This window comes from Anomaloglossus baeobatrachus, chromosome 7 (assembly GCF_048569485.1).
Source record: "Anomaloglossus baeobatrachus isolate aAnoBae1 chromosome 7, aAnoBae1.hap1, whole genome shotgun sequence".
Lineage (NCBI taxonomy): Eukaryota > Metazoa > Chordata > Amphibia > Anura > Aromobatidae > Anomaloglossus > Anomaloglossus baeobatrachus.
This window is the reverse complement of record NC_134359.1, coordinates 107,637,622-107,664,537: the sequence shown is the minus strand read 5'-3', so window position 1 is coordinate 107,664,537 and position 26,916 is coordinate 107,637,622. Positions and strand designations below refer to the sequence as shown.

Sequence of the window (26,916 nt, the reverse complement as noted above, 5' to 3'; positions counted from 1 at the left end):
CTGCAGTCTTGCAGCACTGGGGTTCTGGGTTCAAGTCCCACTAAGGACACTATCTGCAAGGAGTTTGTATGTTCTCCAGGTGTTTGTGTGGGTTTCCTCCAGGTTCTCCGGTTTCCTCCCATACTCCAAAAACTTACTGATAGGGAATTTAGATTGTGAGCCCCAATGGGGACAGTGTTGCCAATGTATGTAAAGCACTGTGGAATTATTAGCGCTATATAAAGGTATAATAATAATTATTATTATCATTATCAGTTAATTTTTACACTTTCAGAACGAATAACGGTAGAACAGCTCAAAACACAGTTATAAGAAAACAGGCTATCCCCAGAAAACAATAGTTCTGTAGCAATAATCTGGTATTAAGCCTGCTTTACACACTGCAATGTATCTTACAATGTGTCGGCGGGGTCACGCCGTAAGTGACGCACATCCGGCATTGTAAGGTACATTGTAGTGTGTGACAGGTACGTGCGATTGCGATTGAACGTTGAATCCTTCATCGCATACACATCGTACCTTTCTCTAGAATTGCACGTCAGATTGTTCATCGTACCCGGGGTAGCACACATTGCAGTGTGTGACACCCCGGGAACGATGAACAGATCTTACCTGCGTCCCGCGGCTCCCGGCCAGCAATGCGGAAGGAAGGAGGTGGGCGGGATGTTTACGTCCCACTCATCTCCGCCCCTCCGCTTCTATTGGCCGGCTGCCGCGTGATGTCTATGTGACGCCGAACGTCCTTCCCACTCCAGGAAGTGGATGTTCGCCACCCACATCAAGGTCGTATGGAAGGTAAGTGCGTGTGACGGGGGTTAATCGTTTGTGCGGCACGTTCAACAAATTAAACATGCTGCACATACGATGGGGCGGTTACGGACGCATACGATATCGTATGCGAAATTGCAACGTGTAAAGCAGGCTTTATACTCTTCGGGAGAACTTAGTCTGTATGGCAGTTTAGACGCCTTTCTAGTAAAATAAGAATTACACACCCAGAGGTAGATGCTCAAGAAACATCCAAACTAGAATTGTCTCATATTATTACTACACTACAAAAAATCTATGTCTGGGAGGATTAAAAGAATTCTAGGAAATGTTAGAAACAACAATCCCACCCGGTCCTCAAGGTGAGGTTTGAGGATTTTCGAGCACAGTTCTAGAAGCGTTGTAAAGACCTTTATCCCGGGTATACTTTATATTTGACTTTCATCTGAAAGGTTAAATAAAATCTATCATAAGCACATCGATAATGCTGAGTGTACCACTCCTCGGATCTCCCAAGAGCACAGCGGTGGAAGCATGCCCGGGGTGTGTGACTTGGTCTGACGGTGTGATCGCTGCTGATTTATACAGAACATTTTGTTTGTTCGCTGCACATACAACACTGAGATTTGGAATGCATTGTAAGAGGACTTTGCAGTAACATGTCAGCATGAAGATACGCGGTTGAAAGATTGGACTCTTAAGTGTGTTTATACACCCCGTGCTTGATGTTGGGCCCAGATGAGTTAATAAAGTAATTATTTGGCAGGTAACTTCTTTAATAACCTGTACGCATTGGAGTTTGTTTCTAATTTTAAAACACATTTATTGTCTCCCAGTGATGTCTTTGGCACAGAGTTTGTCTCTTGAAAACATCTGCATTCTACTATGTCAGGAACTCCACCAGCACCACATCCACTGATTTATCAGGAGCACATGTCTACCGCCACTAACTCGTCACCAATCCCACTCGCTCAGGACAGACGTTCCACTGGATGCTACTGTAGAGGGAACTCCGCTTCCGACACTTACACGTCTCCTCACCTGTTACAATAGGCTGACAATGAGCAAAGTACGCCCCACAGTCCACATCCACACCACACTTTTCACAGCCATCACTCACCATTTTGATAAACTAGTAAGGGGCCTGCACTGGGTCACACAGTAGCACACACACCACCCAGCTTTCCCAAGCACCTGATACGTACCTTTCTTGCATAAACAGGGTAACACAACCTAGCTACTCTCGTCCTCTTCAGGGTTTGTGGGTTCCAATTTTACATTTAATATACATAAAGTACAGTGCTTAAAAAAGTTAAAAAAAAGACATACATAAAAGCAAAAACATTCTAAAATAAAAGGCATAAAATAGAGTAACAGTATACCACCAGAATAGGGACATATATATCAGGATTGGTGACATACAGTATATCACAAACGTGAGTACACCTGTGATACCAATGTGATATGACTGAAGAATGAGTGTGATTAGATAGGAATCCTAATCAAAAGATAGTGATCACAGGTCTTATTGATCCATCCAAACTCCATATCAGAGAGGTGTCCTCTGGTTGACCAATTTCACCATGATGAAGAGTACGTGTTAGTAGGTCTTGAACAAACCACTATTATGAGGAAGGAACGCTTACAGTTCAACATATGCAGGAAACCAGTGGTTAGTTTGCAACATATGCAGGAAACCAGTGGTCAGCCAGCAACATGTGTAGGAAGCTACTGGTGCCCACAGCAGCATGTGGTCAGGTTACATGACCATGACTCAGCAATTACATGCTGGTCACCAATTGTAATACTCAGTGCACAAAACGACCACAATGTACAAAGTTTGGTATAAAAATATAGGGCTCGCTCAGTGAGACGGACATTTCCAGGACGCTCAAGTAGACGCACTGCGCCTGTGATGCAGAGGCCGGGTTGTCTTCCTTCTCACTAATCGAGTCCCTCCGATGAGAAAGGAGTGCTACAACATACGGTAATGTTGATGCATATTTCTGTTATTGTATAAGATTCTATGACTATAAAGTAGTGCTAATGCCTCTGTACCATTGATTATTCATGTGCTATTAAAATAAATAATAGCTTGCTATAAAGAATCTTAGTATGGTATTCGTGCCTGATTAGGATATCAGTGAGCGCTTCGGAAGTACGGGCTTTCAGCCCCTTTTTAGGAGAATTTAGCAAGACAACACCCTGGCAAATATATATTTTAGATTTCATGGGATAACACTGAAGATATGACACTTGATACAATGTAAAGTGGTCAGTGTACAGCTTATATAACAGTGAAACTTTGTGACCTCTAAATAACTCAACATACAGCCATTAATGTCTAAAGGGCTGGCAACAAATGTGAGTGCATGAATTGTGCTCACAGAGTCAATAGTTTATGTGGTCACCATTATTTTCAAGCACTGCCTTAACTATCTTGAGCATGAAAGTCACCAGAGCTTCTCAGGAGCCACTGAATCCTCCTCCATCCTCCATGATGACATCACGGAGCTGGTGGATGTTAGAGACATTACGCTCCTCCACCTTCCGATTGCATGCTCAATAGGGTTTAGGTCTGGAGATATGCTTGGTCAGTATACAGTGCTGGCCAAAAGTATTGGCACCCCTGCAATTCTGTCAGATAATACTCAGTTTCTTCTTGAAAATGATTGCAATCACAAATTCTTTGGTATTATCTTCATTTAATTTGTCTTCAATGGAAAAAAAAAACAACTAAATTCTCATAAAGCCAAATTGGATATAATTCCACACCAAACATAAAAAGGGGGTGGACAAAAGTATTGGCACTGTTTGAAAAATCATATGATGCTTCTCTAACTTGTGTAATTAACAGCACCTGTAACTTACCTGTGGCACCTAACAGGTGTTGGCAATAACTAAATCACACTTGCAGCCAGTTGACATGGATTAAAGTTGACTCAACCTCTGTCCTGTGTCCTTGTGTGTACCACATTGAGCATGGAGAAAAGAAAGAATACCAAAGAACTGTCTGAGGACTTGAGAATCCAAATTGTGAGGAAGCATGAGAAATCTCAATGCTACAAGTCCATCTCCAAAGACCTGAAAGTTCCTGTGTCTACGGTGCGCAGTGTCATCAAGAAGTTTAAAGCCCATGACACTGTGGCTAACCTCCCTAGATGTGGAAGGAAAAGAAAAATTGACGAGAGATTTCAACGCAAGATTGTGCGGATGGTGGATAAAGAACCTCGACTAACATCCAAACAAGTTCAAGCTGCCCTGCAGTCCGAGGGTACAACAGTGTCAACCTGTACTATCCGTTGGCATCTGAATGAAAAGGGACTGTATGGTAGGATATGCAGGAAGACCCCACTTCTTACCCCGAGACATAAAAAAGCCAGGCTGGAGTTTGCCAAAACTTATCTGAGAAAGCCTAAAATGTTTTGGAAGAATGTTCTCTGGTCAGATGAGACAAAAGTAGAGCTTTTTGGGAAAAGCCATCAACATAGAGTTTACAGGGGAAAAAAAAGAGACATTCAAAGAAAAGAACACGGTCCCTACAGTCAAACATGGCGGAGGTTCCCTGATGTTTTGGGGTTGCTTTGCTGCTTCTGGCACTGGACTGCTTGACCGTGTGCATGGCATTATGAAGTCTGAAGACTACCAACAAATTTTGCAGCATAATGTAGGGCCCAGTGTGAGAAAGCTGGGTCTCCCTCAGAGGTCATGGGTCTTCCAGCAGGACAATGACCCAAAACACACTTCAAAACGCACTAGAAAATGGTTTGATAGAAAGCACTGGAGACTACTAAAGTGTCCAGCAATAACTCCAGACCTGAATCCCATCGAACACCTGTGGAGAGATCTCAAAATGGCAGTTTGGAGAAGGCACCCTTCAAATCTCAGGGACCTGGATCAGTTTGCCAAAGAAGAATGGTCTAAAATTCCAGCAGAGCATTGTAAGAAACGCATTGATGGTTACCGGAAGCAGGTATTCGCAGTTATTTTGGCTAAAGGTTGTGCAACCAAGTATTAGGCTAAGGGTGGCAATACTTTTGTCTGGCCCATTTTTGGAGTTTTGTGTGAAATGATCAATGATTTGATTTTTGTTTCATTCTCTTTTGTGTTTTTTTTATTGCAAGCAAAATAAATGAAGATAATAATACCAAAGAATTTGTGATTGCAATCATTTTCAAGAAGAAACTGAGTCTTCTCTGACAGAATTGCAGGGGTGCCAATACTTTTGGCCAGCATTGTAGCATCTCTACTCAGTTTCTTTAGCAAGGTAGTGCTCGTTTCGTAGTGTGTTTGGGGTCGTTATCATGTCTGAATACTGCCCTGCGGCCCAGTTTCCTAAGGGAAGGGATCATGGTCTGCTTGTGTTAAGTTATTTAAAGTGCGCACCAAATTTACCCTGTTATACAAGCTGTACACTGACTACTTTACTTAGTATCAAAGTGTCAGATCTTCAGTTTTGTCCCATTAAAAGATATAATATATTCACAAAAATGTGGGGGATGTTCTCACTTTTGTGATATACTGTACATCTTACATATTGGATCTGTAATCATTTCTTGTGGAGAACGCCATAGGAAATATGGACAGATCTACAATACTCGTTGCTTCTTCTGGGGTCTGCACTGATATTCCTTAGATAAGATGTTATAAAGGGTATTAAAGGACCCCTCACTCTTCATTCCACTGAAATAAGGGGAGGACAGCTGATTTAGATAGGATTCGAATCCAGTTTGCAGCCATATTTATGCAGTCTGTAATATTTTCCCCCAGGAACATCTCAGAGAAACAATACGGCCTTCATATTACTGACCATCCTTCCAGCATTCTATACATACCACATATAAATATGATATATGCATAAATCAGGGAGATACTGCATTCTTTTCTGTTGTCAGCTACCAAAACTTTCAGGATTTTAACCAAAGATGCAAATATGTACCCTGACGCGGGTAGTGGTCCAAGGCCCCAGCCTTTGAGCTGTATAGCTATTAACTCCATTTATGACACACTTCCTAACTTTAAAGCATTTGACAATAGCAGAATGCACTCTGAGACGCTAAGGTATGACTTCTGACGGACAACTCCTTCCCACCAGTTTAGAAGATTTTTAATTTCTTATTACCAGATTCCTGCCCACCCATATAATTATAAGCATTTTCAACACAAGTAGAGGCATTTGGGACCAAGCATAAGAGATACGCCTTGACGCTGGCTTCTAGGCTCACATAAAACCGGCTTTTTTATGCTCTAAGAGTTTCAGTTTTAAAATGTATTTCCTGCACCTCTTCACATTTGTTAGGAAGTGCCGTCAGTTTTCCTATCTGGAGGGCCATTGTGCTTGATTTGTTTCTGGAATTGGATCCATTGTATTCCTCTGTAGAGGAGTGAAGACTTAGCAGAAGGCCCCTGGTGTAAGGACAGTATAAGCTATAAAATACATGATCATAGCACCAAACACTGTTGGATTTTTAGAGATACTGTATTTTTTGGATTATAAGATGCACTTTTGGGAGGAAAGGAAAGTGAGGGGTGCATCTTATAATCTGAATGTAGCTTACCGGGGGTGGTGGAGAGCGGTCACAGGAGGCCGGGAGAATGCTGTGGCGGCTGTGTGGGGTCTGCTGCGGCTGTGTGGGGGTCTGCTGCGGCTGTGTGGGGTCTGCTGCGGCTGTGTGGGGGTCTGCTGCGGCTGGAGTTGTGGCGGCTTTGCTGGGGCTGCGGGTGGTGACAACTTCAAATAATGGCGCCAGGAGTCGGCGCGTGTGCAAATGGAGCTCTTGGCTCAAGATCTCATCTGCACACGTGCCGCTTCCGGACCATTGATCTCCCAGCTGCGAACTTAAGGAAAATGGTGCCCGGAGGTGGCGCTTGCGCAGATGAGATCTTGGCTTGCCATTGAGCCGAGAACTCACTCTGCGCGGACTCCGGACACCATTTCTTTTGAAGCTTTCACCGCCCGCAGCCCGAGCACCAGAACCAGCAAAGCAGCTGCCGCTGCCGTCCCAGCACTGTTGCCCCAGCATAGCTGACAGTTTCTGGGTCACCCACCGCCCCTGCCTCCAGTGACCCTCGCTCCACCACCACTGTCGCCCCCTCCAGTAAAAACCACCGGATTATAACATGGACCCCATTTTTTCCACCCTTTTTTGCTCTGAATTTGGGGTGCGTCTTATAAACCGAAAAATACAGTGTGTGAGGTTCTCCATGAAATATATTGGCTCAGTCCCCTTACATAGAATATAGGAGACTGTAGACTGCTGGAAACCTCTTTCTAAGGTGGCAGTGGGTGCCACTACCTACTAGGCACATGCACGATGTCCATTCTTTCCTGTATATGAAGTGATGATTGGCTGCAGTGCATGAAATGACCTACTGCAGCTGTGTGATGGGTGACATGAAAATACACTATACCACCTACATCGTTAGTTTTCTATTCTATTCATACTACATTGTGTGCACACAGAAGGAAAATGTCTGTAGTTGGTAGCGATAAAGATGTTTTCACACTGAATTAAGTATTGTCACATACCAAGGATATGTCATCACTGTCTGATCCATGTCACCGCAATATTAAAGGGAATCTGTGAGCACAGAATGACTGGTCAAACCAAGCACAGGTGCTCGGTACACTCTTGACTTGGCGGAAGAGTTCAGTAAATCTTCACACCCACCTGTTTATTTCAATCTATCTCCTTCCCCCCTCTGTAAAGTCAGAGTTGTCAATCAAGAAAGAAGTGGGTGGAAAATTGCAAATCAAACAGATACAAAAGTGTAATAAACTGTCCAGACAAAGAGTGCAGCAAGAGCTTGTGCTTTGTTTGAACAGTCATTTTGTCTTGACAGACTCTTCAAAAGGTCATACCTGCAATCATAGTCTTATGACATATCCTAGGACTGCAATATGCTACAACATTACAAGATGGGAAATTTTTGAAAGAGTCTGTTAATAGGTTTTTGCCAGTTTATTTGAGAACAGCATATTGTAGAGACAGAGACCCTCGTTCCAGCGATGTATCACTCACTGGGCTGCTTAGTGTAGTTTTGACAAAATCATTGTTTTTATTGGCAGGAGATGATCACTAAAGGACTAGTAAACCTGCTGCCATGTTGTCTTCTATATTCATGAGCTCGGTATAATACTATCTCCACCATTGGTTTACAGCTTTCTGCCTATGCACAGTGTAGAGAGAAAGCTGCCAATTATTGGTGAAGGGCGGGGTTATGCAGAGCTCCGCAGTCAGAGAACTGGTAGAGCTGTAACAGATAAAAATTGAATTTATCAAAACTGCAGCAAGCAGCCCAGTAAGTGATGCATCACTGGAATCGGGGTCTCTGCCCATACATTATGCTGCTCTTGGCTTTTTTTTTGTTTTGTTTTGATTTTAAAGAAGTGATTTCTGGGTTGATTGAAGTTATAACCTGGCCGCTATATTTTTACTTTATTATCTGAGCTGACCACTTTGGAATTATGGGCCTTTTGCTATAGCTTTAGACTAGTGAGCTGGGTATCAGAAGTGTATAATTGAAATGTGTAGCCTAGTTGTACAGATAAGCCATAGATGCTAAAAGCCATAGAGAGAGGATGTACTTGTGCTGTAGGACTGCTGTGGCAGATATAACACTTGTGTGATCCATGTATGTGCACAGCCATAGATATATATATATATATATACATATATATATATATATATATATTTATATATATATATATATATATATATATATATGAGACGGCCCTCCTCATTGTGTATATGCAATTTCATCTTTGTCTTCATCTGTTACAGAAGAGAAAATAATCCTATCAAAAAAGGAAAAAACGAAACAAAAGCGAGAGAGATGGTTACAAAGTAAGTCTGACTTTGTGTATTTGTATACATTGTTTCAATGAAATAATCCGTATATATTGCTGGTGTGAGCAGACAGAAAGCGAGCCAGAATAGGAGGAGCTGATTGCTTTGGATGGCACTATTACTAGGCCACGATCATCAACTGTGCAGCCCCAGAACCTCCAGTTAAGTTTATGGTCGCAATGTGCCGCCTAATAAATGTTCCATGAGCCGAGGCATGGGAATATCTCAATAATGCATGATTTCATAATAGACGTGCATTCAGCCCCCTGCACTTCTTGTTTAAAGCCATGGGTAATGCTCCAGCTACACTTGCAGGTTGCTGTTTTGCTATCATTTGATTCTGTTTTAAGTTGGTAGAAAAGGATCATGAAGCTTTACTATTCATTGGCACCATAAACTTTGAAAAGGCTTGTCCAGGATTTTAATAATGATGACCTGTCTAAGAAATTATTATCAGATCGGCTGGGAGTGGAAGCGGGAGACGGCCATGGGAGTTTGATGGGAACGTCGAACTGCTGAGCTACAGAGTTTTTCCTGAAAATAAGACTGGGTCTTATATTATATTATTTTTGGCTCCAAAAAACTTACTTACTGTGGAGGTCTTACTTTTTTCCCATTAACAACAATACACATTCATTCTTAAATAAAATTATCAACATTTATTAAAATATGATCATATGACAATCTGGAGCATCAACATAACTCTGCAAACCCTGTTTGTAACACATGTATCTGTCGGTCTATCCCTCTTTTTTCTATCTAGCCTATCTTTTATCTATATATTGATATATCTATCTATTTGTCAATCTCTCTATCAAATTTGTGATTACCTATCTCTGCTTTATCCATCCATATACACACATTTTATTTTTATATATATATATATATATATATATATATATATATTACACACACACATATACACCTACACACATATGTATACTGTACATACACACACACACATATATATATATGCATACATACAAACATTTTTGTAACCCAGACCACAGCATCATGGACATGAAATTGCTGGTATTGAAAGGAAACTTCAAGTCCCAGAGAGACAGGAGACTATGGGAGTACAAACTTATGATGACCTTTGACACATTCAGAGAAGGAATGAATGTGTCTCATGGATTCATGTCTTTTTACATCAGTTAAAAGATGTGCTCCTCTGACCATCCGAGCGTGTCACAGCCCTGGACCAGACCCTTATCAAAGGACAATAAAACTTTCACACTGAACTGCAGCAGTATTTATGGCTAGAACAGCTTGTCCCCCTGCCATAGAGATAGTTCTGTTTCATATAACTTGTTCTTTTTTTTTTTTTTTTTTTTTTTTTTACTGCACTATTCTAAGTCCTGTTGTGTATAAATACGTGACTCTTCAGATTTTGTGTTATACCATGCCTGATGAAGAGACCTGAGTAGTCTCGAAAGCTTGCAATTATTACCATCTTTTCAGTTAGCCATTAAAAGGTATCAACCACTGAGAACTCTCTGTTCTTTTAAACAATTTTTTTATCTCTACTGGCTAACACGGTACAAAGATATATTTTACTTGTATATATATATATACACATATATATATATATATATATATATATATATATATATATATATATATATATATATATAATATTATATACATATATATATACCTTTGGTCACATGATGTGATGTCACAGAGGTCCTGTTGCAGTATTATCATCATTATATAATCCCTGGGGCCCCTAGAAGAATAGGGGGCGTGTAAAATTGCACAGTTTTCTCTCCCATCCCCCCCAATGCCGGTCCTGCATACCAGCTGTCTCTTGTTCAGTTCTTTTAGATTTCAGCAATTAAGAGACATTAAGCCACATGACTGTGAAGTCATCACAGGTCCTTAAACAATCTGGACCTTGGAATACAACTGCTGGGGTCCCGAAAAGAGTGGAGCCCTGAGAAATTGCAACGTTTGAATCCCCCTAAAGCGTGCCCTGAATGTAACTTGGGATTATTTTTGGAGTAGGGCTTCTATTTCAAGCATTCTCCAAAAATACTGTAATATCCTGCTAGGGCTTATTTTCTAGGTAGGTCTTATTTTTGAGGAAGTACCGGTACTGTATTTCACTAGCACTGCCTGGTGATTTTCTATGTTGCACTTGTATAATTAGCAGCATTTAAGGGTAAGTTCACACAGTGCGTTTTTCGCGGCGTTTTTGTGCAGTTTTAGAGTGTGTTTTTACTCAGAAAACTGCATGACTTTGCTTCCCCAGCAAAGTCTATGAGTTTTCATTTTTGCTGTCCCCACACAGCGTTTTTTTTCAGCTGCGTTTTTGTGGTGCCACAAAAACGCAGCATGTCAATTATTCCCGAGTTTTCCACTGCGCTTTTCATCCATTGAGTGCAATGGGATGTTGAAAAACGCAATGAGAAACGCAAATAGCTGCGTTTTGGTGCATTTTGGTACGTTTCTAAGACCAAAAAAGCAGCTATAAACGCAGGAGGTGGGTAGAAAAGTGACATGTACAGGAAGAGGATTCCTTCTGTCAGTAAACACAGAAGCGTGAATCCTCCCGGTACCGTCACCGCTGCGTCCACCTCCCGTCCTGTGCATGTATGCTGCCGTGCGGCGCCATGTTCGGGCGGGAGGTGGAAGCGGCTGCGAAATCAAAAGTGAACAGTAGAAAAAAAAAAAGTCATACTCACCTGTCTGCAGACTCCCGGTGCCATGCCTGCTCCCAGATCCTCCTCCCGATACCGCCGCTCCGGGTGTGTGCAGTCTCCCCGGGTACGTATGCCTGCAGGATGCAGGACCTGGCGATGGATCACCTGATGCAGTCACCTGACGTATCAGCTGATCGTAAGTCTCGGGGTGACGCCAGCGGCCGGCCGGTTTAACCTATCAGCGGATGCGTCAGGAGACTTCATCCCTGATTACCGGCAGCTCCTGCAGCGATCGGACGGGATCAAACTCGCTCTAGGAGCTGCCGGTAATCAGCACATAAGTGAGTATTTTTTTTTTTCTTTTGCACCGATGCATTTGTATAAACGGCTTTTATACAATCAGCTGATGTGTGATGTGATTCAGGCACTTGAACCTGACACATCATCTGATCGCTTTGCCTTCCAGCAAACCGATCAGATGATATTGGATCCGGATTGGACGGCGCGGGACCCTTAACCCAGGATTACTGCGGAGGGGGGGTTCTTTATTTCAATAAAGATGGAGTCACTAATTGTGTTGTGTTTTATTTCTAATAAAAATATTTTTCTGTGTGTTGTGGTTTTTTTATCTTTACTAGAAATTCATGGTGGCCATGTCTAATATTGGCGTGACACCATGAATTTCGGGCTTAGGGCCAGCTGATAATATACAGCTAGCCCTAACCCCATTATTACCCAGTTAGCCACCCAGCATCAGGGCAGCTGGAAGAGTTGGATACAGCGCCAGAAGATGGCGCTTCTGTGAAAGCACCATTTTCTGGGGTGGCTGCGGACTGCAATTCGCAGCGGGGGTGCCCAGAAAGCATGGGCACCCTGCACTGTGGATTCCAATCCCCAGCTGCCTAGTTGTACCCGGCTGGACACAAAAATTAAGCGAAGCTCACGTCATTTTTTTTTTTTTAATTATTTCATGAACTTCATGAAATAATTAAAAAAAAAAGGGCTTCTCTATATTTTTGGTTCCCAGCCGGGTACAAATAGGCAGCTGGGGGTTGGGGGCAGCCCGTACTTGCCTGCTGTACCCGGCTAGCATACAAAAATATGGCGAAGCCCATGTCATTTTTTTTGTTTGGGGGGGGGGGGCAAAGAAATCCTGCATACAGTCCTGGAAGGAGGATGCTGAGCCTTGTAGTTTTGCAGCTGCTGTCTGCTCTCCTGCATACACTATTGGATGGAGTATGCTGAGCCTTGTAGTTTTGCAGCTGCTGTCTGCTCTCCTGCATACACTATTGGATGGAGTATGCTGAGCCTTGTAGTTCTGCAGCTGTCTGCTCTCCTGCATACACTAGTGGAGAATGAAGAACATATTGAAGAAGGAAATGACATCAGACCTTTTTTTTTTTTTTTTTGTTCACTGACAAAAAACGCATAAAGACGCAGTGAGCAAAAACGCAGCAAAAAACGCACCAAAACGCGCGCGTTTTTTACGCGGTTTTTGATGCGGGTGCGTTTTTTGCCGCAAGAAACGCACAAAAACACAGCGTCAAAAAAACGCAGTGCGTGAACCTAGCCTAAGACTTCAGAGTTTGTGTCTTTGGGTCTAAAGCCTTCCCCCATACATATTAGATTATAGTCTGCCAAAGCCGCTGACCACCCAATGTGCGAGGGCACCCAACTTTTCCTTGACAGATGATATCAGGGAAGATGAGGATCGGCGGATTGAACTCCTGTTCTCCAGCCAGATAAACCGCTGCCAGATGAGTTTGGCAGGGTCTCGTTCTGCTCTCCCAGTACAGTACACCTGACTCTTCGGGTGATTCACGTATATGCGACAATCGAGAGAGGGTAACCTTGTTTGTCCGACAGCTTTTTGCTGAGTGTTTTCCCACTGTAAAACACAGCATTTTACAGTACCAGCAAAGTGAGAAATGTTGAACGCTCATGCACATGCATGTCTTTTCATGTCAATTCTTTCATAGTTTTTGCAGAGTTTTTCATCCCTTCAAGGGGGTATAAGCAGCAAATATTGGCATATTTTATGCAGTGTTTTTCCTGACAACATTTCAGTATGTGCAGCAGAAAAATCTGCTACAAATACTGAACATGTGCACTTACCCTTATACTATTCTTTAGCTGTGGGTTTCTGGTTCTATTTCCAATATTTATGGGAAACATTATTTTTCTATAGTCTGAGTGTCACAAATTCCTGGTCTGTGTAAGTCTGAACAGCAGTGTGTATTGCTGCGTACATGTGTACCGCTCTTTACAGCCTTCGAGGAATGATCCTTTACAATAGCAGACTCTTGTGTTTGGGATGTGCAGCACGTAGTCAGCCACGTCCACAGGAATGACAAGAATGAATAACTTGGAGATTCATAATAAAATGAAAAAAAATTCTCAATCTGCTGTTTCGTTCTTGATTTAACCATCTGTTCTGTCAGTGTTGTAAAGATGTGTGGAGAAAAAAATAAAATGAATTATACACATCTATCGGTCTGTCTTTCTAATCTGACCCTTGTGTTATTTAAATGTGTGCTCAATATTTTAAAGGGATTGTCCACCAATGAATTAAAAAAAAAAAAAGTCCAAGAATTTTTTTCTCTCACTTATATAGTGCTATTAAGTCCACAATTCTTTACAGATATAGTTATGTCTGTTCTCATTGGGGCTCACAAACTAAATTCTCCACCAGTATGTTTTTTGAAGTGTGGAAGAAAACTGAGAACCCGTAGAAAACCCAGCAAACACGTGGAGAACATACAAACTGCCTGCAGATGTTGTCCTTGGTGTGATTAAAACCCAGGAGCCCAGCGCTGCAAGACTAGAGTGCTAACCACTGAGCTGGTGAAATAAATATTGAACACATCCATTTTCTAAGTAAATATACTTCTTAAGATGCTATTGACATGAATTTCTCACTAGATGTCGGTACCAAGTCATCCAATCCACACCATCAAAGAAATCAAACAATAGTTGTCTTAAATTAACCTATGTCTAACAATGATAATTTACTTATGGGGGTGGGGGGGGGGGGTGTATGACACATGAAGAAAGATAGGTACGTAAGCCATGGAAAGTCATGACACCAGCAGAAATTTCTATGTGATTAGAAAGCAGTCCTGCCACTTAGTAAAAAAATATCATCTGGTTCATCTAATGACCTATAAAAAGGTTTCTCATTACTTGGGTGCCACACAAGAAACATCTGGGTAAAAGCAGTGAGCTGTCTCAAGACCCTTACAATGTTATTGTTGTAAAAATCACTGATGGCATTGGTTACAGAAGAATTTCTAAACTACTGAAGGTTCCAGTGAGCACGGTTGGGGCCATAATGCAGAAGTGGAAAGAACATCATTTCACCATAAACAGGCCACAACCAGGTGCTCCCTGCAAGATTTCAGACAGAGGAGGGAAAAGATTATCAGAAGAGTTATCAAAGAGCCAAGAGCTAAAGAAACACCTGGAATCAGCAGGTACAATTGTTAGAACTGGTCGTACTCGCAGAAAACAGGGACCGGCGGGTCCCTGCTGAATTTAAAAAAAAAATACCGGATCCAGTCCGGGATCTGTTACGTCTATGATAAGTCTATGGGAACCAGAATCCGGAGATTAAAAATGTTGGTAGAAGGAATAGGGGGTAGGAGCGCGCGCGGTTTACTCACTAAAACTCCGCCATGGTGGCAAGCTACTTCCAGGTCATGTTTTCCCTTCTGGAGCCGACAATTAACCCTCATTGAATATTCATTGCTTTCCCCGCCCACTGGCGTGTATTATTGGTTGCACTTAGATGCGCCCCCACCCTGAGTGGCAGCATGTCAGCTGACTGGAACCAATCACAGGCGGCAGGATGGCCAGTAGGCGGAGAAAGCAGTGCAACTGTCTGCGGGTGAGTATCTTGGTATAAAAATAAATGAATAAATAAAACAATCGGTGTATTGTCCCCGTATTCTGATACCAACACAGATAAAGCTCATGGCTGCAGCCTCCAGCTGTCGGGCGTTATCATGGCTGTATATCAAATTAAGGCCGGAGTTACACACATGCGCGAGTCTCGCATCGCATCACCAGGCAGTCGCACATTCTCCTGACAGGAGCGTGCATCTGCATGTAGTTTTATGCAGCTGCACACTTGTGTCTGGAGAGTGTGCGACTGCCTGGTGATGCGATGCGAGACTCATGCGAGTCATACGGTTCTTGTGAGCGCACAATAAGACCGGAGTCACACTTCCGCGAGTCTTGCATCGCATCACCCAGCACTCCCTGACGCTCTCCAGACATGAGCGTGCAGCTGCATAGAACTACATGCAGGCAAACCGCTTCTGTTAGGAGAGTGTGCGGCCGTGCTGGATGATGCGATGCGAGACTTGTGCAAGTACCTCACAAGTGTGACTCTGGCCTAAGAAGAACCACATGCAGCTTTTTTTTATTTTTTATTTTTTTTTAGTTATTTAAATAAATAATTAAAAACGATGTGCGGTCCCCTCAATTTTGATACCCAGCCAAGGTAAAGCTGACAGCTGGGGCTGTATTCTCAGGCTCGGGAGGTCCAGCCTAAAAATATCAGCCTCCCGCTGCCCGGAATTGTCACATTCATTAGATGTGACAAGCTCGGCTCTTTACTGGCTCTTCCCGAATGCCCTGATGCGGTGGAAATATGGGTAATAAGGGTTTAATAACTGCATAATAGCATGTTCAAGCGCTTTTAAAGTTTGCTCAGCAACATTTAGACAAGCCTGTGAAATACCGGAAGAACATAGTCTGGTCAGATGACTACAAAATTGAACTCTTTGGATGCCATAATACACACCATATTTGTTGGCCAAGAGGCACTTCATATCACCCCAAAACACCATAGCAACAGTGAAGTTTGGAAGTGGGAACATCATGGTGTGAGGCTGTTATTCAGCATACGGCACTGGAAAACTACTTACAATTGAAGGAAGGATGAATGGACAAATGTACCGAAACGTTCTTGATTAAAATCTGCCATCTACCGGAATGATGAAGATGAAACAATGTTGGACATTTCAGCAGCGCAAATTACTTCAAACACACAGCCAAGGAAACTCTTAATTGTTTGAGAGAAAGAGAAAATAAAAGCTCCTTGAATGGCCCAACCAATCGCCTAACCTGCATCCAATAGAGTTCACGGAAACTTCGGGATTTGAAGTAAGTGTGTGTGTGTGTGTGTGTGTGTGTGTGTGTGTGTAAGAATGGGCAAAAATCACACCTGAGCTATGCGACTACGGTAGTTTCTCCATACAGGAGGTGCCTTGAAGCTGTCAACACTAGTGAAGGGCAGACTCACGGCTACCCGGGATCAGTGGGTCCAATTTTGTTAAAAAAAAAAAAAATAAATAAAAAATGAAAACCCAATTAAGGTGTGGCCAGACGCCAGTTCCCCTATAAGTCCTATGGGGACCCGAATCAGGAGCTTAAAAATGGTGGTAGAAGGGATAGGAGGATTAGAGCAAGCACTTTGTACTTTTTTACACTACTTCTGGGGCCATTCATTATCCTTCATACATATTCACTGCTTTCCTCACCCACCGTACATTTAGCATCTCTGTTTGGTTGCAGTCAGATGCGCCCCCCCAACCTGTGTTGACAACTTTCAATCAGAGACACTGCCTGGGTGTGTTTTATATAGCTGTAAAAATAAATAAATAAAAAAACTGGCGTAGGGTCCCCCCCATATTATGATATTCAGCACAGATTATGCATACATCTGCAGCCCATAGCCGTCTGCTTATCTTGGCTGTGTATCAAAATAAGAGGGACCGCATGCAGGGTTTTTTTTTCCGTTATTTGAACAATTTAAAAAAAAAAAAAAAACCGGTGTGCAGTCCCTCCAATTTTCATATCCAGCCACAATAAAGTCAACAGCTGGACGCTGGTGTTTTCAGGCCAGGTAGACCCATGGTTATCGGGCTCCCCCCAAGCTAAAAATAGCAGCATGAGGCTTTATCATGCCTGGGTATCAAAATTGGAGATATACCGCACTCCATTTTTTAAAATTTTTTAAATAATGAAAGAAAAATCTGCATGGGATCCCCTCTTATTTTGATACACAGCCAAGATAAGCTCATGGTTGGGGGCTGCAGCTGTATGGGTATCATAAAATGGGGGGGACCCTACGCCAATTAATTTATTTATTTTTACACCACTATGCATAAACAGACGGGGTGTGCGATTCCAAGCAGTCAGACACGCTGTCACACAGGATGACTGCAACCAAAAACAGACGCCGGGACTGCCCCGTGGGTGGGAGAAGCAGTGCATATACATAAGGGTAATGAGCGGCCCTGGAAGTAGTGTAACAGCTATGCGGAGACTGGTAAGTATAACACGATTGCTTTATTCTTATTTTCCTTCTTTTTCCTTTTATTTATTTATTTATTTATTTTTTTTTAAACTACCCAGGTGACCGGATCCAGATAGGTACCCGGAGATCGGTGCATGGGTATCTGGTAACCCGCGCGGATCCGGACTTTTATAATCTGGGAGATTGCGATAATCTGCAATCAGAAATACAGATTATTAAAAAATTAACTCAATCTGGTTTCAGTTACTTTAAAAAATCTATGTGACACATTCTCTCGAAAAATATACCTACAAAGAGTATTGGATCTTTTAAAAAAAAATTAATAGGTTAGAGTAGAGCCCTGCCAGAGGAATCTACCTTGTCGTAGTGGGCGGCTTAAAAAAAATCTTTTGGCCAAAACAAAAGGTGGTGGCTATGTGTTAAGGATTTTGAAGAGAACTGTTAGGGTATGTGCGCACTAGGCGTTTTTTTCACACTGCGTTTTTATGTGCGTTTTTGTCTCAAAAAACGCATCCGCGGCTAAAAAAACGCGGCAAAAACGCATGCGTTTTTGCCGCGATTTGGTGCGTTTTTTGCTGCGTTTTGGCTCACTGCGTTTTTAATCAGTGCACAATGCCATTAAAGATTGTTGATGAAAAAAAAAAAAAAAGGTCTGATGTCATTTCCTTCTTCAAAATGTTCATTGTATGCAGGAGAGCAGACAGCAGCTGCAGAACTACAAGGCTCAGCATCCTCCATTCACTAGTGTATGCAGGAGAGCAGACAGCAGCTGCAGAACTACAAGGCTCAGCATCCTCCATCCAGGACTGTATGCAGTTTTTTGCCCAAAAAGAAAAAAAAAATGACATGGGCTTCGCCATATTTTTGTATGCTAGCCGGGTACAGCAGGCAGGTACGGGCTGCCCCCAACCCCCAGCTGCCTATTTGTACCCGGCTGGGAACCAAAAATATAGAGAAGCCCTTTTTTTTTAATTATTTCATGAATTTCATGAAATAATTAAAAAAAAAAAAATGACGTGGGCTTCGCCTAATTTTTGAGTCCAGCCGGGTACAACTAGGCAGCTGGGGATTGGAATCCACAGTGCAGGGTGCCCAAGATTTCTGGGCACCCCCACTGCGAATTGCAGTCCGCAGCCGCCCCAGAAAATGGCGCTTTCATAGAAGCGCCATCTTCTGGCGCTGTATCCAACTCTTCCAGCTGCCCTGAAGCCGGGTGGCTAGCTAGGTAATAATGGAGTTAGGGCTAGCTGTATATTATCAGCTAGCCCTAAGCCCGAAATTCATGGTGTCACGCCAATATTAGACATTTCCACCATGAATTTCTAGTAATGATAAAAAAAAAAAAACAACAACACACAGAAAAATATTTTTATTAGAAATAAAACACAACACAATTAGTGACTCCATCTTTATTGAAATAAAGAACCCCCCATCTGCAGTAATCCTGGGTCAGGGTCCCGCGCCGTCCAATCCGGATCCAATATCATCTGATCGGTTTGCTGGAAGGCAAAGCGATCAGATGATGTGTCAGGTTCCAGGATGTGAATCACATCACACATCAGCTGATTGTATAAAAGCCGATTATACAATCAGCTTATGCATCAGTAGAAAAAAAAAAAATAATACTCACTTATGTGCTGTGCTGATTACCGGCAGCTCCTGCAGCGATCGATTGGACAGGAGTCTGATCCCGTCCGATCGCTGCAGGAGCTGCCGGTAATCAGCTGATGAAGTCCCCTGACGGCAGGATCAGCTGATAGCCGGCCGGGCGCGAAAAAGCCGGCGAGACTACGATCAGCTGATGCGTCAGGTGACTGCATCATGTGATCCACCGCCAGGTCCTGCAAGCAAGGTCCTGCCCCGGGTCACCACAAAAACGCAGCTAAAAAAAACGCTGTGTGAGGACAGCACTTCTGAAAACCCATTGACATTGCTGGGGAAGCAATGTCACTGCGTTTTCAGCACAAAAACGCGGTAAAAAAACGCAGCTAAAAATGCCTAGTGCGCACAATGTGTGATTGGTGAGGACGTGGTGCAGAAGTGGAGTTTTTCCAAGAGTGGGCAGTGGGGTTGTGGGAGGGACGAAGAGTGGAGGTGGTGCCTAGGTGGAGTCTCAAGGTGATCCAAAAAAGTTACCAGTATGGTGCCCGAAATTCCTGGTGATAGTACTGATACATACAGCATACACTCACTTTCCTGATCCTTTGTAATTGGACTCTTCATCCTGGGGATACCACTTTGATTACCCCAACTACCCATTTCTTCTTCTTCTTCTTTTTTTTATATAAATATATATATATATATATATATATATATATATATATATATATATATATATATATATATATATAAACAGTCTTGACAATTGCTGTGAGATGAAAGCCTGACTGCTGAAGATGGACTGAATGTCTGCTGGGGAAGTGATAAGAACTATCCTTTAGACATAGCTGACAACTACTACACCCATTACAAGAATAATAGCTTTATGCGACCACAAACATTTAATCCCGGGAATATATAGATGTAGTGTAGTGTGCGGTTGCTATTTCTAGCATTCAGCTTCCAATGCTAGTTGAAAAGTGAAAAATAAGAACATATTGTGGCCTCCTAGGTCTGAAAGGGTTACAATGGATTATATATTTTATATATATTCGCCGTATTTTACAACTGGCTAGGTCGGATACCCAAAAGCAACAGAAGGTTTCATTTTTTTAACTCCCCTTATTTAAGAGCAGCTTAGTTTAGATTCAGAGCCCACGTAAGCATAGACATAGAAGCAAATCATGGAAGCGAGCCATCACAGCTGTTCCAACGCACAGTGATAGCTGGGGTGGGTAATTTACTGTGTGTCATCAGCATGTTTCTATTGCACCTCAACATCTGTCTTTAATTCCACTTTGTGCCTGGCTTCCCTGCTCTTCAATCCAAGCTGACCCCCTCTTATTTAGCATGTGAAGCCTTTCACCATAGCAGTTATCCACTCTGTAACCTACGTCCTAAACATTCTCTTTAGAGATGGCCAGAAACAAATAGTTATGCTTTCTTAATCGTCAATTTCTTAAAGGGAACCAATCCCCAGGATTTTCATATATAACCAAAAGCCAGTGTTATACTGGCACTATCAGGCTGATTCTATACATACCTGTAGTGGTCAGCTCGGATGTTTAGGTTTTGAAATCCAAGAAAGTAAAGTTTATAAAATTTGCTGCTTCTTGAGTGACAGCAGCTGAGGATCAGATAATATCTGGGGGTATTGAGAGTTATCCCCTCCCCCTGTTAGAATTAGCATAAGTATTATACCATGGATTTACTTTTTCACTAGCAGGACCTGTGAGGTCATACCCATGTGACATAAGGAGTGTGGCCTCAGCCAACAAAGCTGATACCAGGAAGCAACATTTTTCTGTTTGCTTAGGCCCCGCGCTATCTGGCCACATGGGTATGACCTTACACAGGTCCTGCTAGTGAAAAAGTAAATTGATTGTATAATACTTATGCTAAGCAGCAACAGCATGGAGGAAATCACAGCATTAGGGTTCAGGGTTGAAATAAAAGACTTGTTTGAAAATGCAAAATGATTTTTGTCTCTCCTTCCTCCTGTTTCTATACACTGCTTTTCTCTCGTCCTCCCACCCCCCTCTCAATAGGGTAGTGATCCCCAACATTTCTTATACTGAGAGATGTATTCAGCTCTGAGAAAGGGTTGCAAGTCACAACCAGAGCCCTTCTGACTAGTAACATCCAGTTTGTGCCTCTGCTACAGTAGTGACACCCAGAGCCCCCATTATCGAAGTAACAACAGCCGACGCTCGCTGAGGCAGTATACGTACAACTGAGGGTTCCCACCTTACCCACATTTAGTACTCTTGCATTCCCACGACTTTCCTCCAGCTTCAAGCAACCCTTCTATCTGGCAGAATCATCCCACCTCTAGCTTGGCACTTAGTTAATTTATCTCTCCAACCACAACCCCAGTGTATATGCATCCAGATCTACTCTTCAGTCTGGTGCTACTCACAAAAGTCACCATCTGGAGGCCTGCTCTTGGTAACTCTTTGCTAGACCTAGTGCTAATGCACCAAATTAGCAGATAGCCACGAGCCACACTGCATGGTCACATGTGGTTCCCAAACCACAGGTTTGCAATCCCTTCTATAGGGTGTTATGGGCTGTGCCACGTGACACCACAGGGATCTGGTAATTTGTCTTGTCTGAGCAAGGCTGATGTGAGCTGAAGTTTCAAAGGGGATGGCAAGTTCTGGAGGTAGGGGGAGAATAAGTAATGTCTTCTAAGCCAGAGAGGAAGCAAATTTATCTGATAAGAAGATATATTTCTATCCTCCTGTATTATTGATTTATGCACAGTTTGTTGAAAGTTCCCATTTAAATAGTTTTGCGCTAAGTTTTATTCTGCAGTGATCAATCATTTTCACACCTCTTGATATGCAGTTTGCAGCCTGAACAATTTTCAGATTATACTTTTCCAGTAATATAATCTGGATGTGAGTTCTGTATGTATGTAGGGTCCTTCTGCCTTCACTTTTTTATGCATCAGCTTCTATTCCACGTTTTTGTTTTTTTTTCCTCCTCATGTGCTTTCCTTCTTTTCTATAATGTTTTCTTTGGCCTCCCGGAGACTGTACATGCTTTCTCTCCTGCTTTTTTTTTTGTTGAAATCTGTGTTCAGCCACCAGGTCCCTGCTGTTATCTCTGAAAATGAGAGACGAAGGAAAAATTGATTTCTCGGTCGCTTTTTTGGGTCACACCGAAGTCTACTCCCACCTAGAGGCTGACACAGATATTACATAGAACTAAAAGCTCCTCCCTAGAAGGCTATACCTCACCTGCCGGAACAGACCTCCTCCGTTTTTTTTTCTTTCAGTTTGAGTTAGTGTCTTTTGCAAACATGTCTTACCTGGTGGCGTGCTGGGGGTTGCTGGAGCAGGGTAATTTTTCCCCTTCGCCCATGACCACACCACCTGAGAGATAGGTTCCGCCCACATCACGACAGGAAACCCACTGATAAAAAGGTGGCACCTCTCATCCACATCAGTTTGGTTTCCTGTCCTGATGGGACGAACCCACGGATTCTCCCAGGTCTGACCCGATGTGCAAGATTGGTACTTACCAAAAGCCGGCATTCCGGCCTGGAAGCACCTCCCCAGGGCTTTATACTTATGCGGTGGTGGGGTGCGAGCCTGGAGCAGGAGCTCGGCTCTGCGTCTCCCCCGGCGGTGTCCTCACACGGAGCCCGTGAGCTGGGCGCCCTGCTGCTGCTGTTCACGCCGAAGGAGAAGAGGATGTGACGCGACACCCGGAAATACTTCCCCACGCATGCGTGGGGTCAGCCAAGATGGCGGCGCCCAGGAACGGGATTCGGGCGGCAAATTTGAAATTCATGAGATATAAAGATGTGACGCTCGCGGGGATATGGTGAGTACATCTCCTCCGTTAGGATGGCTGACAGCTCCCCATCAGGGAAAGATGTCCCAGACAGGCCGAAGTACTCTCAGGCTTCCCACCCTCAGCAGAGGGGGGATCACCCCCCTTCCAGGGCAAGCCCCTCCAGTCCGGCGGGTCGTTACTCTGATTCCAGGAAGTCTGGAACTCATAAATCTCCTCCGAAAATGGTATTTCACCGCCATCTTGGGGGGTGAGTGCCTACTGTCTTATTGCTTCCTTATGTTTCCTTATGTCCCATTTTTTCTCAGGTGCCCAAAAAGCATACCTCAAAAAAGAACTATAGATCATGTGGGGTGTGCAAGGAGACTCTGGCTTCTGATTACCGGAAAGACCTTTGTCCCTCCTGTATTAAGAAGGTCCTGTGTACTGAAGCACCGAGTTTCACGGCGGAGTTACGGGACATTATAAGGGCTGAAGTGCGGAATTCTATAGGCTCCAGATCCGAGTCAGCTCCAAAGAAGCATAAGAAGGCAGCTAGGAAGCGGGCTGGATCGTTCACTAAGTCCGATAGCTCTGAGAAGGGTTCTGGATTTTCTTCCCCTACCTTTCCCTCAGACTCTGACTCGTCCTCTTCTTCGGATGAAGGTGGCAGGCCGTGTTTTCCTCCCTCTGAGGTAGCATCCCTGGTTAAAGCGGTCCGCACTACTATGGGGCTGGTGGACGATAAGAGTCATGAATCTACACAGGACCTTATGTTCGGAGGCCTGGAAAGTAGGAAGAAGAAGGTCTTCCCTTTCCACCACAAAATCCAGGAAGTGATAAGAGATCACTGGCAGAAACCTGAAAAGAGAATGCCGATTTCCTTCTCTTTGAAGAGAAAGTATCCCTTTGATGAAGCCGCTACCACATCATGGGACGAAACTCCTAGGATCGATGTGGCAGTGGCAAAGGAAGGACTGAGGTCTATGTTGAACAAATTTGCAGGGCCGCCACTTCGGCCTCTGCTTCTACATTTTTTCGTCACTATAGACTTGACTTATCGTCCACAGCTGACCTTTCTTTCGGTAGACGGGTTCTGCAAGCGGTGGTCCATAGAATCTCTCAGGTGGTGCTGTCATGGGCGAAGGGAAAAAAATCTTAATTACTTACCGGTAATGGGATTTCAGTAGCCCATGACAGCACCCTTAGTTCCCCTCTTTTTTTCACTGGTTATGGGCACCCTTCGGGGAGTGTTACCGTTAGTGGTGTATTCCTGGGTGGTGGTGTGATTAACATTTTCTGATTTTGTTTTGTTGGTCCTCTCTGGCTCTGTAAACCTACTGATATGGAGGAGAGGTGCCACCTTTTTCTCAGTGGGTTTCCTGTCCTGATGTGGGCGGAACCTACCTCTCAGGTGGTGCTGTCATGGGCTACTGAAAATCCCATTACTGGTAAGTAATTAAGATTTTTCTCGCCTTTCTAGAACCACCACATTACCTCACTGAGGTGGTGGTATTGAGGGATGCTACAGACAGGCCTATTGAGTATGTAGCTTAGTCCGCTTTTGAGGCAGCTGGGTCTTCCTTTTCCCGGCTTTCGCTGCCACTTGGGTGGCTAAGTCAGTTTTAGCTTGGGCTAAGTACCTTTGTCATAACCTTTCGACTAGGACACAGACTAATGAGTTAGATGAGATAACCGAGCAAATCGCTCAAGCAGGTAAATATTTATGTTCTGCATCTTCAGATTCTGCAGAATGCTCCGTTCAGGCTGTAATTTTGTAGCTATTCGCCATATAGTATGACTCAAGGTCTAGCGGGCGGACTTGGCTTCAATGAAGTCTTTCAAGGGACTTCCTTTTCAGGGGTCTGGTTTGTTTGGTTTCCAGGCTGGACAAGATTATTCCTGATACCACAGGTGGGAACAGTACTTATCTCCCTCAGGCGAAGGCCAGTATGTTATTTAGAAGGTGCAGAGCATTACAGTTCCGTCCTGTTTGTCAATTTCCTGACCCAGCGGTACCCACTTGCTCAAACAAACCCCAAGGATTCCAGAAAGATCGAAGAGTTTCTTATTAGACCTGTGCCTGCATGACCCTCTTCTGAGACCAATGGCAAGCCCTCTGGGCAGTAGAGGAGTTGAAGCATGACAGTTTACATTCCTGGGGTAAACAGTTGGGAGGCGGAATTTCTCATTCGCCAGAAGATAGACCCTTTTCCCAGTAGTGTTCAGGCAGATTTGCCTTCGCTGGAGCACTCCGGACGTCGATCTGATGGCATCCAGGTTAAACAAAGAGTACCAGTTTTCAGCACTAGAGCTCGGGACCCACAGGCAGTCGGAGTCGATTCTCTGGTCTTGGTTCTCTCTTCTTTCCCGGCCTAGTCTTCTTCTTCCATACTGGTCAAGAATATCAGGGGTTCCAATGATCCTGGTGGCTCCGGAATGGCGCTGGAGACTCTGTTAATCAGACATCAGTCTTTTAGGCGATTCTCTGTGGCCCCTTCTGATCCGCCCTGACCTATTATCTCTAGGGGCATTTTATCACTAGAATTTACAACTGCTTTCTTTAATGGCATGGCTGAAGCCTTGGTTCTGAGGCTAGGAAGTCCTCTAAATAGCAAATTTACCATTGCACTTTGAAGACTGTCTTTCACTGGTGAATCCAAGTCAATATCCTCATTGTCTTTTTCTTTACTGCCCTTGCTTTCTTTTTTGCAGTCAGGACTGAAATCAGGCCTGGAGCTTATTTATTTTAAGGGCCAGATGTCTGCCCTTGCTATTATTTTGCAGAGGAATTTGGCTGCGAAACTGAAAATCAGATTTTTTTTTTACAGGGAGTAACACATATCGGGCCTCCTTATCGGCCACCCGTATAGTTCTGGTATTTCAACTTAGTTCTAGAGGGCCTTCAGGGCTCCCCTTTCAAGCCTATCAGGGAGATCCCAACTCTTTTACTATCCCAGAAGGTTCTGTTCTTATAGCCATCACTTCCATTAGAAGGGTGTCTGTACTGGGGGCACTTTCTTGCCGCGCTCATTTTGTTCTTCATCACGACAAGTCGGTGTTAAGGCCAGTTCCAACTTTCCTTCTTAAGGTGGTTTCTACCTTCCACCTTTGAGGGCATTGTGTTGACTTCTTTACGTCCTTCTGCAGTTCATCCTTTAAAAAAAAGAGATTACACAGCCTGGATGTGGTTATAGCTGTACAATATTAGTTGTTGGCCACTGCCTGATTAGGGGGTCCGATTCTTTATTTGTTCTACCAGATGGACCTCATAGGGGCCGGGCCGCTTCTAAGGTTGCTATCGCTCACTGGATTAAAGCGACCGTCAGTCAAGCCTATAAGTTTAAGGACAGAGATCCTCCTTTGAACATCAGGACACACTCCACTAGGACGGTTGGAGTTTCTTGGGTGGTTCGTCATGAGACTTCGGTTCTGCAGCTCTACCTGGGCATCTGTACATACTTTTTCTACAGGATCCATACCTTCACTTTGGGCTGATGCAAGCTTGGGCAGGAAGATTTTACAGGTAGTTAATGAGCCTTCATTTTGAAGTACATTAGTAAGTTCTGTAATGTTAAAATAATTTGTTACTGTTGTGTGTCTTTTCCTGTCCCAGGGTTCCGTGTCCCCCAATGAAGTGATCGAGAAAAATAGATTTTTGGTACTCTTGGTACCGTAAAATCTGTTTCTCGTAGTCTTCATTGGTGGATACAATGCTCACCCATTTTTGCCGATGGCACATATTTGAGATATTCTTATTTATGTATTTCTTATTCTTTTGGCTTCCCCTACTGCTTTCTCATTAAACTGAGGAAACCGGTTTCTGAAGGTGAGGTATAGCCTGCTGGGGGAGGAGGAGCTTGTAGTTCTGTGTAATATCTGTGTCAGCCTCCAGGTGGCAGTAGACTATCTCAGTGTTCTGTGTTCCCCAATGAAAACTGTG

The 26,916-nt window shown here is 43.5% G+C and overlaps 1 protein-coding gene across 1 annotated transcript in view; it reads left to right on the top strand.

Annotated features, from left to right (window-relative positions):
* The window catches only part of SLX9 (SLX9 ribosome biogenesis factor), a 208,083-nt gene that overhangs the window by 133,461 nt on the left and 47,706 nt on the right, over positions 1-26,916 (top strand). Inside the window, exon 3 of the mRNA XM_075318957.1 lies at positions 8,553-8,615. Within this exon, the coding sequence (XP_075175072.1) occupies positions 8,553-8,615 (63 nt within the window). The remainder of the gene's footprint in view (positions 1-8,552; positions 8,616-26,916) is intronic.